Below are 15,963 nucleotides of genomic sequence, written 5' to 3' on the forward strand. Positions count from 1 at the left end.
AATGCCCGAGGCCACCTCGGTCGCATAATGCCCGAGGCCTCCTCGGTCGCTTAATGCTCGAGGACACCCCCTTCGGCTTCACGCCTGCGCGGCCTGCCCGCCTGCGTCGTGCTCCTCGGCTCTTCGGCTTTACGCCACCCGAGACCACGCCTGCGCGGCCTGCCCGCCTGCGTCGTGCTCCTCGGCTCTTCGGCTTTACGCCACCCGAGACCACGCCTGCGCGGCCTGCCCGCCTGTGTCGTGCTCCTCGGCTCTTCGGCTTTACGCCACCCGAGACCACGCCAGCGCGACCTGCCCGCCTGCGTCGTGCTCCTTGGCTCTTCGGCTTTACGCCACCCGAGACCACGCCGGCGCGGCCTGCCCGCCTGCGTCGTGCTCCTCGGCTCTTCGGCTTTACGCCACCCGAGACCACGCCAGCGCGGCCTGCCCGCCTGCATCGTGCTCCTCGGCTCTTCGGCTGCACGCCTGCGCGGCCTGCCCGCTTGCGTCGTGCTCGTCGGCTCTTCGGCTTTACGCCACCCGAGACCACACATGTGCGGCCTGCCCGCCTGCGTCGTGCTCCTCGGCTCTTCGGCTTTACGCCACCCGAGACCACGCCTGCGCGGCCTGCCCGCCTGCGTCGTGCTCCTCGGCTCTTCGGCTTTACGCCACCCGAGACCACGCCAGCGCGACCTGCCCGCCTGCGTCGTGCTCCTTGGCTCTTCGGCTTTACGCCACCCGAGACCACGCCGGCGCGGCCTGCCCGCCTGCGTCGTGCTCCTCGGCTCTTCGGCTTTACGCCACCCGAGACCACGCCTGCGCGGCCTGCCCGCCTGCGTCGCGCTCCTCGGCTCTTCGGCTTTACGCCACCCGAGACCACGCCTGCGCGGCCTGCCTGTGTCGTGCTCCTCGGCTCTTCGGCTTTACGCCACCCAGCTCGCCTGCGTAGTGCTCCTCGGCCCTCATCGGCTCCATTTCTCCCGAGTACAACTCTGCTGGACTTCTTGACTGAATTACGCACCTCGGCCTCATGCTCCTCGAGACGCGCTCGCGCGACCGGCCCTTCTGCGTCATGCCCCTCGGATCCGCATGAACAGCCTACCTAAAGTAAGAAGCCATGCATCGGACTCCCTGCATGCAAAAACCGACGCATAGCTCCTTTCGGGGGGGCATATGATATGGACAAAAATGGCAATGTGACACGTCATCCCCCTGACCAACGCACTGCCCGAAGCTCGCCATACCCTGCAGCAGCTCGGCCTCCCACGCAACCAAAGGTACAGTCCTGCCCTGCAGACAGCTACATCAGGTAACATCAAACCTCCTCTATAAATACCCCCGAGCCCTTGGCAAAGGAGGAGAGGAGACACCCAACAGACGGAGGTTTCTCCTCCTCCTAAACCCCCTCCACATCTTTCTCTAACTTGATCATCGGAGGGGTCGGGTCGAGCACCCCGGCCCGACCTGTGTGCAGGTGCGAGACGGTGTCGCCTCTTCCTGGCGCTGTGGCGGAGCTTCTTCCCGACCGGGACGACCCGACCTCCCGACCCGAACCACCGAGCTCGGCTGCTGGGAGACCCCGAGGAGCGCCCCCAGAAAGATCCCCGTCATCCGGACCCGAACCAAGCCGCGACGGCCCCCGATGCCACGGCTAAAAAAGTTACTTACACTAACAACGTCTGATCCCAGTCATTTGGAGCCTTGAACCGGTCGCGTCGACCCCGAGGTCACGGCTGAGAAAGTTACTTACCTTAACAGATTGGCGCTAGAAGGAGGGCCATCCAAATGTCGAGCGATCAGCAGATCCACTTAGGTGGACCCTCGACGACCGGGCCCCCCGCCTCGAGGGAACACCCCCTACATAATGAAACCCACGACGAACGCCCCACGGCGGTGTCAGAACGCTACTGGCAACTGTTCAATGACCCAGGCTTGACGCCTCCCGGTGATACACCCGCCGGCCCGTCGCAAGTGTCACCCGAGGCCTTCCGTGACCTCGCCCACCAGGTCTGAGCCCTGACAAACATCGTGCAAACTATCGTCCCGATCGTCTCCCCGCAAGCCCCTCCGCATGCGACCCGACCCACGTAGCAACGGGAGCCCCATGTCCGGACTCACGCCTCGCTTCCAGAGCTTCCTATCTCGCCCCGGAACCCCGCAACACGGCCCGGGAGCCGGGAGGCGGAGGACACGGCGAGCCGCCCCGAGCCTGAGGCTCCGACCGCCGACTCGACGAATGCCTTGCGAGCTCAGCTGCGCTCGTCAGTCAAAAACTGGACGAGGTACAACAGGAAGTCCGCAAGTCAAAAGGGGAGCTCGAGGCGGACGGACACCAAGGATCCCCGTTCACCCCCGAAATACAAGAACAGGCGATCCCGCCGCATTTCCGCCTCCCCTCGCTAGACGCATACGATGGCGTCGCTGACCCAGCGGACCACGTGGCCGCTTTCCGCGCTCAGATGGCGCTGTACGGGACTTCTGACGCTTTGATGTGCAGGGCGTTCCCGACGACTCTGCGGGGGCTAGCCCGCGGATGGTACAGTAGCCTGAAGCCCGGGACCGTCGCCTCCTTCGATCAGCTCGCCAAGGATTTCGAGCTTAACTTCTTGGCCTATGCCCGACCGAAGCCGTCCATGGCGCTGCTCCTCGGACTCAACCAGAAGGAGGACGAGCCCCTCTCCCATTTTGTGAACCGCTTTACGATGCAGATCCGCGGATTATCGGATGCTCACCCCTCCCTCTTAATGCAGGCATTCATGACAGGCCTACGGCCCTCCAGGTTCTTCTGGTCGCTCGTGGAGCGGCCCCCCGCTGCGGTCCCCGAAATGCTCTAGCGTGCCAGTCAATTCGTCGCCGCGGAGACTTGGATGGCTAGGAAGCGGGAGGATCACAAAAAGGTCAAGTCAGAGCCACCCCGACAGCTACAACCCCTCGCCTCCCGGCGGAGGACTGACAGACCCGAATCAAGACCTCCTCTTCCCGCCTTGAATTCATCCCGAACCGAGATTTTCCTACACGAGAAGGGGAAGGGGCTGCTCAAGGACCCTCACCCGATGAGGAACCCGCGGGAGCTCGCGGACCGTTCAAGGTATTGCCGATTCCACCTACAACCCGGGCATGACACCGAACAGTGCTATGAGCTGAAGAGGCAATTCGAGGAGCTTATCCTCAGAGGACACCTCGGCCAGTATCTCCGGCCGAACAAGGAGCGGTCACCCCGACCGGAGGGCCCCGTCGATGTGATAGCCGGGGGCCCTGCATCTGGGGGCGGCTCCATGTCGGGCAGAAAGGCGTATGCCCGAGCCGCTCTCGACGAAACCTCGGGACGCGAGCCCGAGCCCGAGATTACCTTCCCGACCGGAGCTTCCGAGCGCCCCGATCATGACGACGCCTTAGTGATATCGGCTAGGGTAGCCAACGCGCAAGTGAGGAGAATCATGGTCGACACGGGAAGCTCGGCCGATATACTTTACTTCGACGCCTTCCAGAAGCTGGGTTTGGCCAGAGAAAGTTTGATCCCGATGTGCTCGACGCTCACCGGCTTCATGGGAGATTCAATATCACCCCTGGGAGCTGTTACTTTGCCCTTGACTCTGGGGACCCCATCGAGGTCGAAAACAGTGATGACCACATTCTTGGTGGTCGACCTTCCCACCGCCTACAATGCCATACTCGGCCGGCCGACCCTCAACAAGGTCAGGGCCGTCGTCTCAACCTACTACCAGACCATCAAATTCCCAACTCGTGCGGGAGTCGGGGAAGTCACGGGAAGCCCCCAAGAGTCTAGGCGGTGCTACCTTACTGCCCTCTCATTGGGAAAGAGAGCCAAGACCGAGGCACCCCTGGAAGACCCACGGGAAGCGAAAAAACTAGCTCCTCATCCCGAGCCGAAGGGATCCACTGTCGACGTACCCTTGTGAGAGGCTCGGCCCGACCAGGCGATCAAGGTCGGATCAGAGCTGCCCGAGCGGGAGCAGGAACGACTCGTCGGGCTCCTACGGGAAAATGCCGACATCTTTGCCTGGTCCCCATCAGACATGACGGGTATAGACCCGGAGGTCGCGGAGCATCATCTCAATATCCCACCTGACGCTCGCCCAGTGAAGCAAAAGCCCCGGCGCCAAGCCCCTGACCGACAACGCGCCATACAAGAAGAGGTGGACCGACTCCTAGCAGCTGGCTTCATAGAAGAGGCCAAATATCCCCGATGGTTGTCCAATGTAGTACTCGTGAAAAAACACAACGGAAGCTGGAGGATGTGCGTTGACTACACCAGCCTTAACAGTGCGTGCCCTAAAGACTGCTACCCCCTTCCGAAAATCGACCAGCTGGTCGACGCAACAGCTGGTCACGCACGCCTATCCTTCATGGACGCCTATTCAGGGTATAACCAGATCAGGATGGCGCCCGAGGACAGAGAGCATACGGCTTTCCTCACCGATCAAGGGGTGTACTTCTACAAGGTCATGTCGTTCGGGTTAAAAAATGCTGGGGCCACGTACTAGAGAACGGTGAACAAGATGTTCGCCTATCAGATCGGGAGGAACATGGAGGTCTACGTGGACGATATGATCGTGAAAAGTCAAGAAGCCGAAACGCACCTTGCCGACCTGGCCGAGGCATTCGCTACACTGCGCAAGTTCGGCATGCGACTCAACCCCACAAAGTGTGCTTTCGGCGTCACCTCCGGGAAATTCCTCGGGTTCATCGTACACGAGAGAGGAATAGACGCCAACCCAGAGAAGGTTCAAGCAATAATCAACATGCAGTCCCCCCGAACGATTAAAGACCTGCAGCAACTTAACGGAAGGCTTGTCGTCCTGTCTCGCTTCCTCGCCCGGTCAGGCGATCGCTGCCTCCCGTTCTTCAAGGCGCTCAAAAACCCAAAGAACTTCCAATGGACATCGGAATGCGAAGAGGCCTTCAAACAAATGAAGCGGCACCTGGCCAGCCTCCCCCGCCTCGCCTCTGTCTCCCCTGGCGAGAAGCTGGGCCTCTATTTAGCGGCTTCCCCGCGAGCAGTCAGCTCTGTCCTTATTAAGGAAAGCTCCGGCCAACAACTCCCGATTTACTATATCAGCCATGTCCTGAACGGACCTGAGGAGCGTTACTCGCCAATAGAAAAACTCGCGCTCGCCCTGGTGCTCTCGGCTCGGAAGTTGCGTCCCTACTTCCAGGCACACCCGGTGGAGGTCATCACCGACCAACCTCTTCGGCAGGTCTTAACAAAATTTGATGTTGCAGGTCGACTCCTTAAATGGGCGGTAGAGCTCGACGAACACGATATAAGATACGTGCCCAGGACCGCCATTAAAGCCCAGGCAATGGCCGACTTCATCGCGGAGTTCACTCAGATGGAGGACGGAGACCCCAAGCAAACCCCCGAAGCTTGGACCCTACACGTGGACGGCTCGGCCAACTCAAGGGGTGCCGGCGCGGGACTGGTCCTCGTTGCCCCTGACGGACGTTCGTTCGAGCGTTCCCTCCGCTTCGGGTTTAAAGCCACCAATAACGAGGCGGAATACGAGGCGCTCCTAGCCGGACTAGGGCTGGCCCTCGAGATGCAGGCAGCCGCGATACATGTCTTCACCGACTCGCAGCTCGTGGCCGAGCAACTCAGCGGCGGATACGAAGCCCGCGACCCAACCATGGCGAGATACCTAGCGCGGGTAAGGGACCTAACTGCCAAGTTTCAATACTTTACGTTATCCAACATTCCGAGGAAGGAAAACGAACGAGCCGACGCGCTAGCTAAGCTGGCGTCGAAGCCGACCTCCGAGGCGCGGCCGGAGGTTGAGGAGCTCCCTGCTCGCGCCATTGAAGTGGCGACTACGGCCTCAGGCGGCACGCCGACCACGTGGGTGCAGGAGCTGCTGCGTTTCAAGCGGGATGGAACCCTTCCCCTCGACGAAGCAGTGGCTCGGCGCCTACGTCACACGCACGCATGGTACACCGAGGAGAGTGGCCGACTTTACAAACGGTCCTTCACCTACCCCCTCCTGCGATGCTTGGAGCCTGACGAAGCCCAGACGGTCCTAGCCGAGACCCACGAGGGGGTCTGCGGCGAACACGTCGGCGGGCGAACCCTGGCGCACAAGATACTCCGCTAGGGCTACTATTGGCCGAACATGTGCCGGGACGCGAAAGCTTACGTGCGGCGGTGCAGGTCGTGCCAGCAGCATGCCCGCGCACCCCGACAGCCAGCGGTCCCGCTCAGCCCCATCGACTGCGCGTGGCCATTCGCACAGTGGGGTTTGGACCTCCTCGGGCCCTTCCCACCAGCTTCTGGACAGCGGCGTTACATAATCGTAGGAGTGGATTACTTCACAAAGTGGGTCGAAGCCGAGCCGCTGGCGACGATCACGGAATATCAAGTGGAGAAGTTCGTGTGGAAAAACCTAGTAACTCGGTTTGGGCTGCCCAAGGCCATTGTCACGGACCTCAGTTTGCCGACAGAAGGTTACGGGAATTCTGTGCCGGCCATGGCATTCAACTGAGGTACAGTTCGGTGGCCCACCCTCAGACGAACGGACTGGCGGAGGTAACTAACCGATCCATCTTGGACGGACTCAAAAGGAGAGTATCCGCAGCCCGATCAGTCTGGACAGATGAACTCCCCAGTGTACTGTGGTCGCTGCACACCACTCCTAAGACCGCGACCGGGGAGTCCCCGTACAGCTTGACGTTCGGGACCGAAACCGTCTTGCCACCCGAGATGGCTGTTGCCACCCTCCGGACGAGGAGCTATGACCAAGAAGTCTCGAGCGAAGGACTTCGTGCCGGTCTCGACATGCTCGAGGAACGACGTGCTGACGCGCACCTGAAAGCCCTCTCTTACCAGAGAACCGTCGCGAGGGTCTACAACAAAAAGGTAAGACCCCGACCAATCAAATTAGGGGACCTAGTCCTGCGAAGGGTCGAGGTCAACGACCCGCCCCTAGCAAGGGGGAAGCTGGCCCCCAAGTGGGAAGGACCTTATCGGGTCATCGAGGTGATCCGACCAGGTACTTACCGACTCACGACAATGAATGGTTCTCCCTTGCCGAGAACCTGGAATGTCTGGAACCTTAAGAAGTTTTTTGTCTGAAGTAGTGAAACCTTCTTTGAAACCTTGTCGGGCCGCCAAGGTGGTCCGACCAGGTGCTGAAAGCAAGCCGAGAGAAGAAAAAGTTTTTTTTCACCCAGAAGGAGAGAAGACAGCAGTCGAGATAAGAAAAGGTTTTCTTTTGCATTGAGAGCAAGCCCACTTACAAGACACGACTTACAAAAGGCTGGCCAAAAAACAAAATACAAAACCCCTTTTTTATGTTTGGGGGACCTCTAGGCGATCATCGAAGGGGACCTCCTCGGGCATGTCCACCCCCCGGTCCTCGGGGTGAGGAGTAAAAGGATCCTCCTCCACCTCGAGACCCGGGTGACGAACACGAAAATGAGACGTGGCGATACGGTATCCGTATTCGAAGGACACCCACCCCGTCCGCATCAGCCCGAGCTCAAACCCCTCCGACCTTTTGTAAGCCTCAAGGAGCTCCTTGTCTCTCGCGGGTTGGAGACGGGCCTCCTCTGCCAGCGCCTCCGAGGCCGTCTTCGCCTCAGCCTTCGTCGCGTCCAGTTTTTTACTGAGGGCGCTCGCCTCCGTCCTCAATAGGCGGAGTTCGGTCCGCTCCACCCTCATTATTTTCTGCAGCCCCTCGTTCGCCTCCTTTGAGGCCTCGAGCTCCGACCGGAGGCTCGCCACCTCCGCCTCCAGACCCGCCGCACGCTTTTCCGCGGTCGCCACGGCCTCTAGGCCGGCCCCAGCTTGAACCTCTGTGATTTGGCGGTGGAGCTCGGCGTTGCGATGGACGAGGCCCCCGATGACTCGCCCTGCGTCGCGCACCCGGTCCATCAGAGCCACCGCGTAGTGGAGACCCTGCGCAGAAGGAAACGGGTAAAGAAGGCCGGCATCGGATGGACGAACCAGGAAAACGGGAACACACTTACCCAGGTCAGCGACTGGGCCGACTTGTTGAGCAGTGCCTCCGAGGGCAGAACATACAAGTCCCGTGCCATATCGGGATGGAGTGCCCCTCTTAGACCCCCGAGACAAGCCCTCCCAGCGGGGAACCAGGGGGTCGCTGAGCTCACCGGGCAGGAGCTCGCTCGCCAGCCGCGTTAGGTACGGCTCCCCGTCTCTGGCAGGAAGCCGGCAGAGGTCGCGCACGGACACAAGGTGAAGACCCCTCCCGGGCCTCCGCCGACTGGGGCCCGCCCCTCCGCGGTGAGAGCTCGCCTCAGACCCCTTCGGCGGGGTCATCTTCGCCTTCTTCGAAGGGCGCCCAGCCTTGATCTCCAGCGGGGCGCCCTTCGAGCCGGGTAGCGGGTTGGTCGACGGAGCGGGAACTGGAGGTTGCGGATCGGCCGGCGAAGCTGGAAGGGGGAGCTCCGAACCCTGACCCCCCAAGAGCGAACGCAGATTCACCATACCTGCGAGGAACAAAAGAAGTTAGTACCCGGAGCCAACCACGCAAGCGCCCGGACAAAACGTAACCAGACATACCCAGAGGCGTCGGGCTGAGGCCCGCCTCGACCAGCCATTGCTCGGTCATGGTACGGATGGCCTGTGACCTAGGGAGAATTTCCTTGAGCCTCACTAGGGCTTGGCGCTCTGCTTCACCCAGACATGGGGTGGTGTTATCGACCGCCCTCGCGGACCACCGAACCCCGAAACCCCAGTCCAGCGCGCGGCTGACATAGAAGAACCTCCCCTTCCACCCCTTGTTACTGGAAGGGGCACCACCGACCCGAAAACCCGTCCGGGCTGACAAGAAATAGCCCCACGAACCCTTGCAGAGGCGGTAGCAGGAGAGAAAGAGGTTGAGAGTGGGAGTGATATTGGCGTAATGGCACTCCCCCAGGAATACCACCAGGTAACGCCAAGAGTTTGGCGCCACCTGAGATGGCGAAATCCGCCGGAGGGATAGGCAGGAGGTTATGAGGGGGTGAAGAGGAAAATGCAAGCCCGCCTCCAGGGCGTCGAGGGTCAGGGCGAAGCCCTTCGGGACGGGGTCATACGCCCGTTGACCCGGCTCGGGAGCACTGAGAATATGGTCCTCCGGGATGTTATAGCGCACCCGGAGTTCCTCCAGCAGGGCCCCGCTCACGGTGGAATCAACGTCATGCAGCCACATCAGAGCCTCAAGGGCTCGCGCCGCTTCTCCATCGGAGGACCTGGCGGGAGACGGAAGGGAACTTCCCTCCCCGGCTCCGAGGACACGAAGAGAAGAAGAGGATGAGAAGGAAGGAGGAGAAGAAGGAGACGACATCCCGACTGACCTTAAGAAGAGGGGAGGAGTACGTAGAAGACGGAAGGGGACCGGGGAGGCAACAACGTAACTCGAAGGAGAAAGTACGGCTGCGAAAGATGGGAGCGGAGTCGGACCTCCATCATTTAAAGGGGGGGAACTCGCCAGAACCGACGCCCCTTCGCTTCGCAAGGACAGGCGGCAGCCCGCTCACCCGCAGCCGTCACGTCGCATCGGGAGGCCCCCGAAAGGCGCCCCGCATTAATAGGGGCCTGACGTGGCGGCCAGCGGCAGCGCGGTGCGAAGCACGGAGGCTCCCAATCATATCAGCTTCGAGAACTAGCGACTCCCAAAAAGGGGGAGCCCGTTACCTTCCCCAGGGAAAAAGCAACCTGGTCTCCCGCGCCCGCGCACAGTCAGGCGGCCAATTGAACGGCCAAGGAACCAAGTGCCACTCCTCGGCCCTCAGCTTCTGCCTCCCGAGACACACCTGCGCGGTCACCCCGCCTGCGTTGTGCTCCTCGGATCTCAGCTTCTGCCTCCCGAGACACACCTGCGTGGTCACCCCGCCTGCGTTGTGCTCCTCGGATCTCAGCTTCTGCCTCCCGAGACACACCTGCGCGGTCACCCCACCTGCGTTGTGTTCCTCGGATCTCAGCTTCTGCCTCCCGAGACACACCTGCGCGGTCACCCCGCCTGCGTTGTGCTCCTCGGATCTCAGCTTCTGCCTCCCGAGACACACCTGCGCGGTCACCCCGCCTGCGTTGTGCTCCTCGGATCTCAGCTTCTGCCTCCCGAGACACACCTGCGTGGTCACCCCGCCTGCGTTGTGCTCCTCGGATCTCAGCTTCTGCCTCTCGAGACACACCTGCGCGGTCACCCCGCCTGCATTGCGCACCTCGACCCTCGTCGGCTCCATTACCCCCGAGTCCAATCCTCCTCAGTCTCCCGACTAAGTCACGCGTCTCGGCCTAGTGCCGCCCGAGATGCATTCACGCGGCCGACCCGTCTACAACGCGCCCCTCAGGCCCGCCTGAACAGCTCGCTTGAAGCAGAAAGCCATGCATCGGACTCCCTACCCGAAAAACCGACGCATAGCTCCTTTCGAGTGGGGCATATGATAGGGGTAAAAAAACTGACTTGACATAACACCCCGGATTTGACGTAATACACCCCCACGCCGGACACCTTGTGCGGCACGTGGCTCCTGAACGAGCATTAACGATGACACGACGCGCACCTACACCCACCATGCCCAAGCAACCTCCTCGGTTGACCCCTCGTGGCCGGTCAAGGTAGGGGAAGGCGCTGACTGACACCCCCCATACCCTGCGGCAGCTCGGCCTTCCACGCAACGACCACAACGACAGACGCCATCAGAGGTACGGCCCCGCCCCGGTAGGATGGCACACCAGGTAACGTCAAACCCACTTATAAATACCCCCTGGCTCCTAACAGGAAATGGGGAGAATCTCACAAAAACACTCCACCCTGCTTCACTAACTTAATTGTCGGAGGGGCCGGGCCGAGCAACGGGCCCGACCTGTGTGCAAGTACTCGACCGCCACTTAATCCGCCCGACGCCCCGAGACTTTCCGGCCAGTGGCCTCCGTGGCAGCCACCGCAACCATCCAAGAGGAGCCACGTCTGATCCCAGTCATTTGGAGCCCTGAACCGGCCGCGTCGACCCCGAGGTCACGGCTGAGAAAGTTACTTACCGTAACAATAAGTTATCTATTTATCTTAAGTAAAAGAAAGAAAAAAAAGTGACAGAGTTACTTTGACCAAACCAAGAAGAGTAATTGAGATTAATGTTATTATGAGATGGACTTTCGCAACACAGACTCAAAAATATTCAACGAGAAGGTAATGATCTAAATCATCAGCAATTAATTAGACCTTGGAGTTATAATTGAGCCCATATAGGAGTGTTGGTTAGGAGATTTCTGGTTTTTCTTAAGTGATTTATGATTGATTATGTATGGCTTTTGTCGAATTGCATGGCATCTTTGTTATAGCGCATGGTTGGCACCGACCATGGTGGAATTAGTGACAAGGAGATTGCCACGTGTAGGTTGGTAGGGTTTATATATATATATATATATATATATATATTGTTGAATCTTGGATTTTGATGATAAAATCAATTGATGAAGTTATGATCTAACGAGTGTTTGAGTGACGTAGGACTAACTTCGATCAATGAAAGACAAATCGATTAAAATAGGAGAATCAAACATTGGGCCAGAATAGATCATGTCAAAGATTGAACGTCGGGCCAAGGATTAGTCAATGTGCCAGAATATAGATTTCGTGCCGTGAGTTTGGGTACCGAGCTAAAAGGATCGAATATTGCGCTAAGAAGATTAAATATTGTGGGAGATCAACATGCCAATAGATCGAGCAACATATCGATGGATCGAACAATATGTCAAAAGAGAGGATGAAGCACTGAAGATTCGGATGAAGCACCAGATGAACTAATTATTAGGACCGTATCGACACTCAAAAATATGTTTAACTTAAAAATGTTAATAAGCGTAGTGAGCAAGTAAGAGTTGTAGACAATTAAATCAACAAGTAATGACGATGAAAAATAAACAGAAATTACAAATCGAGTTTATAGTGGTTTGGTCGTCGCTACCTACGTCTACTCTTAATTCCTCTTTTGTCAAGGCCACCAGCATTTGCTAATGATCTTCTTTCGATGCATAAAGACCAACTACCCTCTTACAACTCTTTCTCTTTTTTCATAGGTTTAGAAACAACATTTACAAGTCTTACACCTCTCTTAGAATAAGCCCAAAACTTAAAAAGGAGGAGGGGTACACTTGGCACTTTTCATAACTTTACAACTCAGAATCACAAGGCTTTTTGTTCTCTTTTCTTGCCTTTTCAAGCAGGAAAGAGTGGTGTATTCATAGACCCTGGATGACTTCAAAAATAAAGCTAAAAAAATTCCATCCATGGTTTTAGGGATATTGGCGATACCATCACACATATATAGTAGGCATTGTGATGAGTAGAGACTTAGATATGAGATATCTATCGGAGCTCTTATCTTATTGGATATACAATATGCTATTGAATTATTGGATCCTATGGATAAAATCCAATAAGAGCCAATAAGAGATTATTGGATAGAGATCCACTAATCTAAGAGGTTTGGGTAGTTAGATGGAGATCCAATACTAAAAAGGACAGGATCCATTATGGTTAAGTTGATAGGGGACCTCTATAAATAGGAGTGAACCAAAGAATCATAGGCTAGAGCTTCTCTTGGTTGCCACCTCCTCTTCTCCTCTCCTCTTTTCCTCCTTAGATAATAGGCTTAGAGATTTGAGGAGCATCGTTGCAGCCCTACTGTGCGGATCACCACTAGAGAGGAGGACGCTTGACCTTATTCACCCTTACCTATAGATCTACAGGGATTTAAGGATATACAATCTCCCTAGGTAACACAACTATCTAATGCGTGGTTTTAAGTTTCATAGATTTTGCACACCAATCTTTGCACGATGACCAACAATTTTTTTGAGAAATTTGGGAATTTTTGTTTCTATTCTTCCGCGGCGCATGTGATGTCACCCCTAGATTTCCCTACAATGGTATCAGAGCCAGGTTGTTTATACAAAAGATTGGTTTTGAACTGTATGTGTTGTGTCTTAGAAAAGTTTTTGACGTCAAAATCATTGACACAAAAGGTGAGAGAGGGTAGCAACAGTTGCTGCCCTCGTAAGTTGGCTAAAGGTTGCTTGTAGTCTTAGCTGAGAGCTCCCATAGGAGGTCTCGACCACCTGCGTGTAGGGGGCCGTAGGTGGCCGGCGAGTGACGGTCGTCCTCCCATAGGCATGGTTGCCTACGAGCGTTGGGCCCGTAGGCTAGCCCCCTTGTGGGTAGCGCTCGCCCATAGGGGCGAAACCCGCAAGGGGCAACTGTCACCCGCGAGCACACTTGCCTGTAGGGGCGCCGACTCCCATAGTGGCGCATGTCCATAGGGCAGCATTGCCCGCAGGCACACTACCCGCGAGCATAGGTGACGGTCTCGCCCCCCTACAATGGCCGTCGCCGGTGGGGTGGCGACAGCCATAACGTAGTAGCGGAGAAGGAGAAGGGCAATAGAGTTTTTGGGTAAAAAGATATTTTTGCACCTTTGAATTTGAGAAATTTCAAAGGTTGTCCTTTCTGTCTAGATTATCAAAATGCCCTTCATAATTCAAAAAATTCCCTACATGTCTTGAATTTTAGAAAATATTAATTAATTAAAAAGTTTAATTAATTATTATTATTATTATCTAGTAGTCCTATATGATTATGATGTGTACATGTGATGTATGATATAGTCGGATGATCTTTGACTATGTGATGTGTGTGTAAATATGATTATTATTATTATTAGGGCATGCGAGCCTCCAATTTATTTCTCATTTATTGCTAGGTCTGCGTGCCTATGATTAAGTTGTCTCACATGAGCAGGTGTACTAGGAGCGTGGAAGCTATAGCGGGACCCACGAGACCGAGATAGATGATCGTGACGCATGGAGATGCGTCAAGATGCTAACAGAACCGACGAGGATGAATGAACGATTATAAGACAAGGAGATGCACCGCTGCACACATAGATTTTGATGTGAGAAACTAGGCCCACTGGCTCGGGTCTAATCACATTAGGTTGTGGTCTATGATCATCTGATGTGATTGTTTATGTGATGTGTGATTGCTTATACACCTACTATATATATATATATATATATATATATATATATATATATATATATATATATATATGCATGCGATGTAGATATATATTAAATATATATATGTGTGACATGTCATATTAGGAGAACAAATCAAAATCCTGTCTCTCGATAATATTAAGTCGGTAAACGTGAGGCAATTAGATTGACCTACGTGGCCTTCTATCGTTATAAGTAGGGAACGATTCTCGATGTATGTTGAGTTGGTCAAGTCCCTCGAGGCTCACCTATATCGCGATTCGCTATCTTGCCTATGACATAAAGATGTCACCGGTGACCTGAGGACATGGTAAACTTGGTCGAGTCCCTCGAGGGTATATCATCAAATCAGACTCATATTGTAATGATGGTATTGACTTAACCGAAAATCTTAAGACCATGATGGTTTGGAGGCCGAATAAGATAGGAATCACAAGGAGTTGTGATCGGCAAGAGTTGTCTACCTTTTTGGCTTAGTATAATTAGTCAAGTTCCTCGAGGTTACAATAAGACGCTGATTGGATCCCGATCCCAACTAGAAGTCTGCTGGAGACTTCCGTTTCACATGTTGAGGGTGTTGCGTGACTCGCTAGAAAAATAGTGTGAGTAGATTAAGGTAAAAGTTCATATCTTATTTGTTTATTTTTTATAAAATCTGCATATTATTTATTTTTGTTACATCTTTATTTTTAGAAATTATACCTTTCAAATCCATTGCATGGCATACTTGATTTCAACCGCCTCACTAGTCTGAATTATATAGATTGGCTCTACATTTGATAATTATTTTCATGATGAAAAAAATCATATACGTCCTTGATACAGTGATGCCTACGCCCAAGGAAGGGGCAAGCGAGGATGAGATCACTCGCTATGTGAAGTACATAGATGACTCCATTCTTGCTCCATGTTACATGTTGGCTCAATGACTCTTGAGTTATAGAGACAACATAAAAAGATGGATGTCAATGTTATGATCGAGTTGGCACTAAGAGGAGGAGGAGGGGAGGGGGGGGTGAATAAGTACTTTCGTAAAATCACATATATTTGAAAATCTTATATTAAATGAAAACCAATATCGGAAAGCGTTTAACTTGAATGTGTTCATAAGCATAGTGAAAGCATTCATAAGCAAGTAAATCAGTTTGCAATATGAGAATGAAAAGCAAAATAGAAATACAAATCAAGTTTATAGTGGTTCGGTCATTGTGACCTACGTCTACTCCCGATTCCACTTCATTCGAGGTCATCGGCTTCCACTACCAGTCTTCCTTAAATGAGTAAAAACCAACTACCCTTGTACACTCTTTCTCCTTTTCACGGGTTTAGGAGGCAACCCTTACAAGCCTCACACTTCTCTTGAATGATCTTGAAACTAGAAAGGGAGGAGGAGGACACTTAGCAATTTTATAACCCAAAATAACAACCCCTTTCTTCTCTAATTTGTGCTTACTCCAAGCAAGAATAGTTGGGGTATTCATAGACCCCAAATGGTTTCAAAAATGAAGCCAAAAAAGGTCTCATCCTGGGTTTCCGGGGTATTAGCAGTGTGCTACCACCGCTTGACACTCTGACACTGGGCAGTACCACCGCCCAATCTGGTGATACCATTGCCTGACAAAGCCTCAAAGACTAGGCTCTTGTGGTACCACCACCTGACAGGGTGGTACTGTTAGGATCGGAGCGGCACTAAGAGGGGGGGGGGGTGAATTAGTGCAGCGGATTAAAACTTCGATTTTAACAAAATCTTTCGTACGATAAGAACGGAACTTGAAAAGTTTAACTTGAAAGCGTATTCTTAAAGTTGCGCAGCAAGGGTAATAAGGAACTAAAGCAATAAGAAGATTTGCAGTAATGTAAATGACAATAATAAAATGCAAACCAGAGATTACGCTGATTTTTAGAGTGGTTCGGTCAAATGACCTACTCCACTTGCGATGCCCCTCTTCGATGAGGCTCCAACC

The 15,963-nt window shown here is 54.4% G+C and overlaps 2 protein-coding genes across 2 annotated transcripts; both read left to right on the top strand.

Moving 5' to 3' along the window:
- Positions 1-2,438: 2,438 nt before the first annotated feature.
- LOC135595105 (uncharacterized) lies at positions 2,439-2,813 on the top strand. The gene has a single exon (XM_065085622.1). The coding sequence runs from the start codon at positions 2,439-2,441 to the stop codon at positions 2,811-2,813; it is 375 nt and encodes a 124-aa protein (XP_064941694.1).
- Positions 2,814-2,846: 33 nt separating this feature from the next.
- On the top strand, positions 2,847-3,899 carry LOC135595106 (uncharacterized). The gene has a single exon (XM_065085623.1). The coding sequence runs from the start codon at positions 2,847-2,849 to the stop codon at positions 3,897-3,899; it is 1,053 nt and encodes a 350-aa protein (XP_064941695.1).
- Positions 3,900-15,963: the final 12,064 nt, after the last annotated feature.

The sequence above is a fragment of the Musa acuminata genome, chromosome BXJ1-10 (genome assembly GCF_036884655.1).
Source record: "Musa acuminata AAA Group cultivar baxijiao chromosome BXJ1-10, Cavendish_Baxijiao_AAA, whole genome shotgun sequence".
NCBI lineage: Eukaryota > Viridiplantae > Streptophyta > Magnoliopsida > Zingiberales > Musaceae > Musa > Musa acuminata.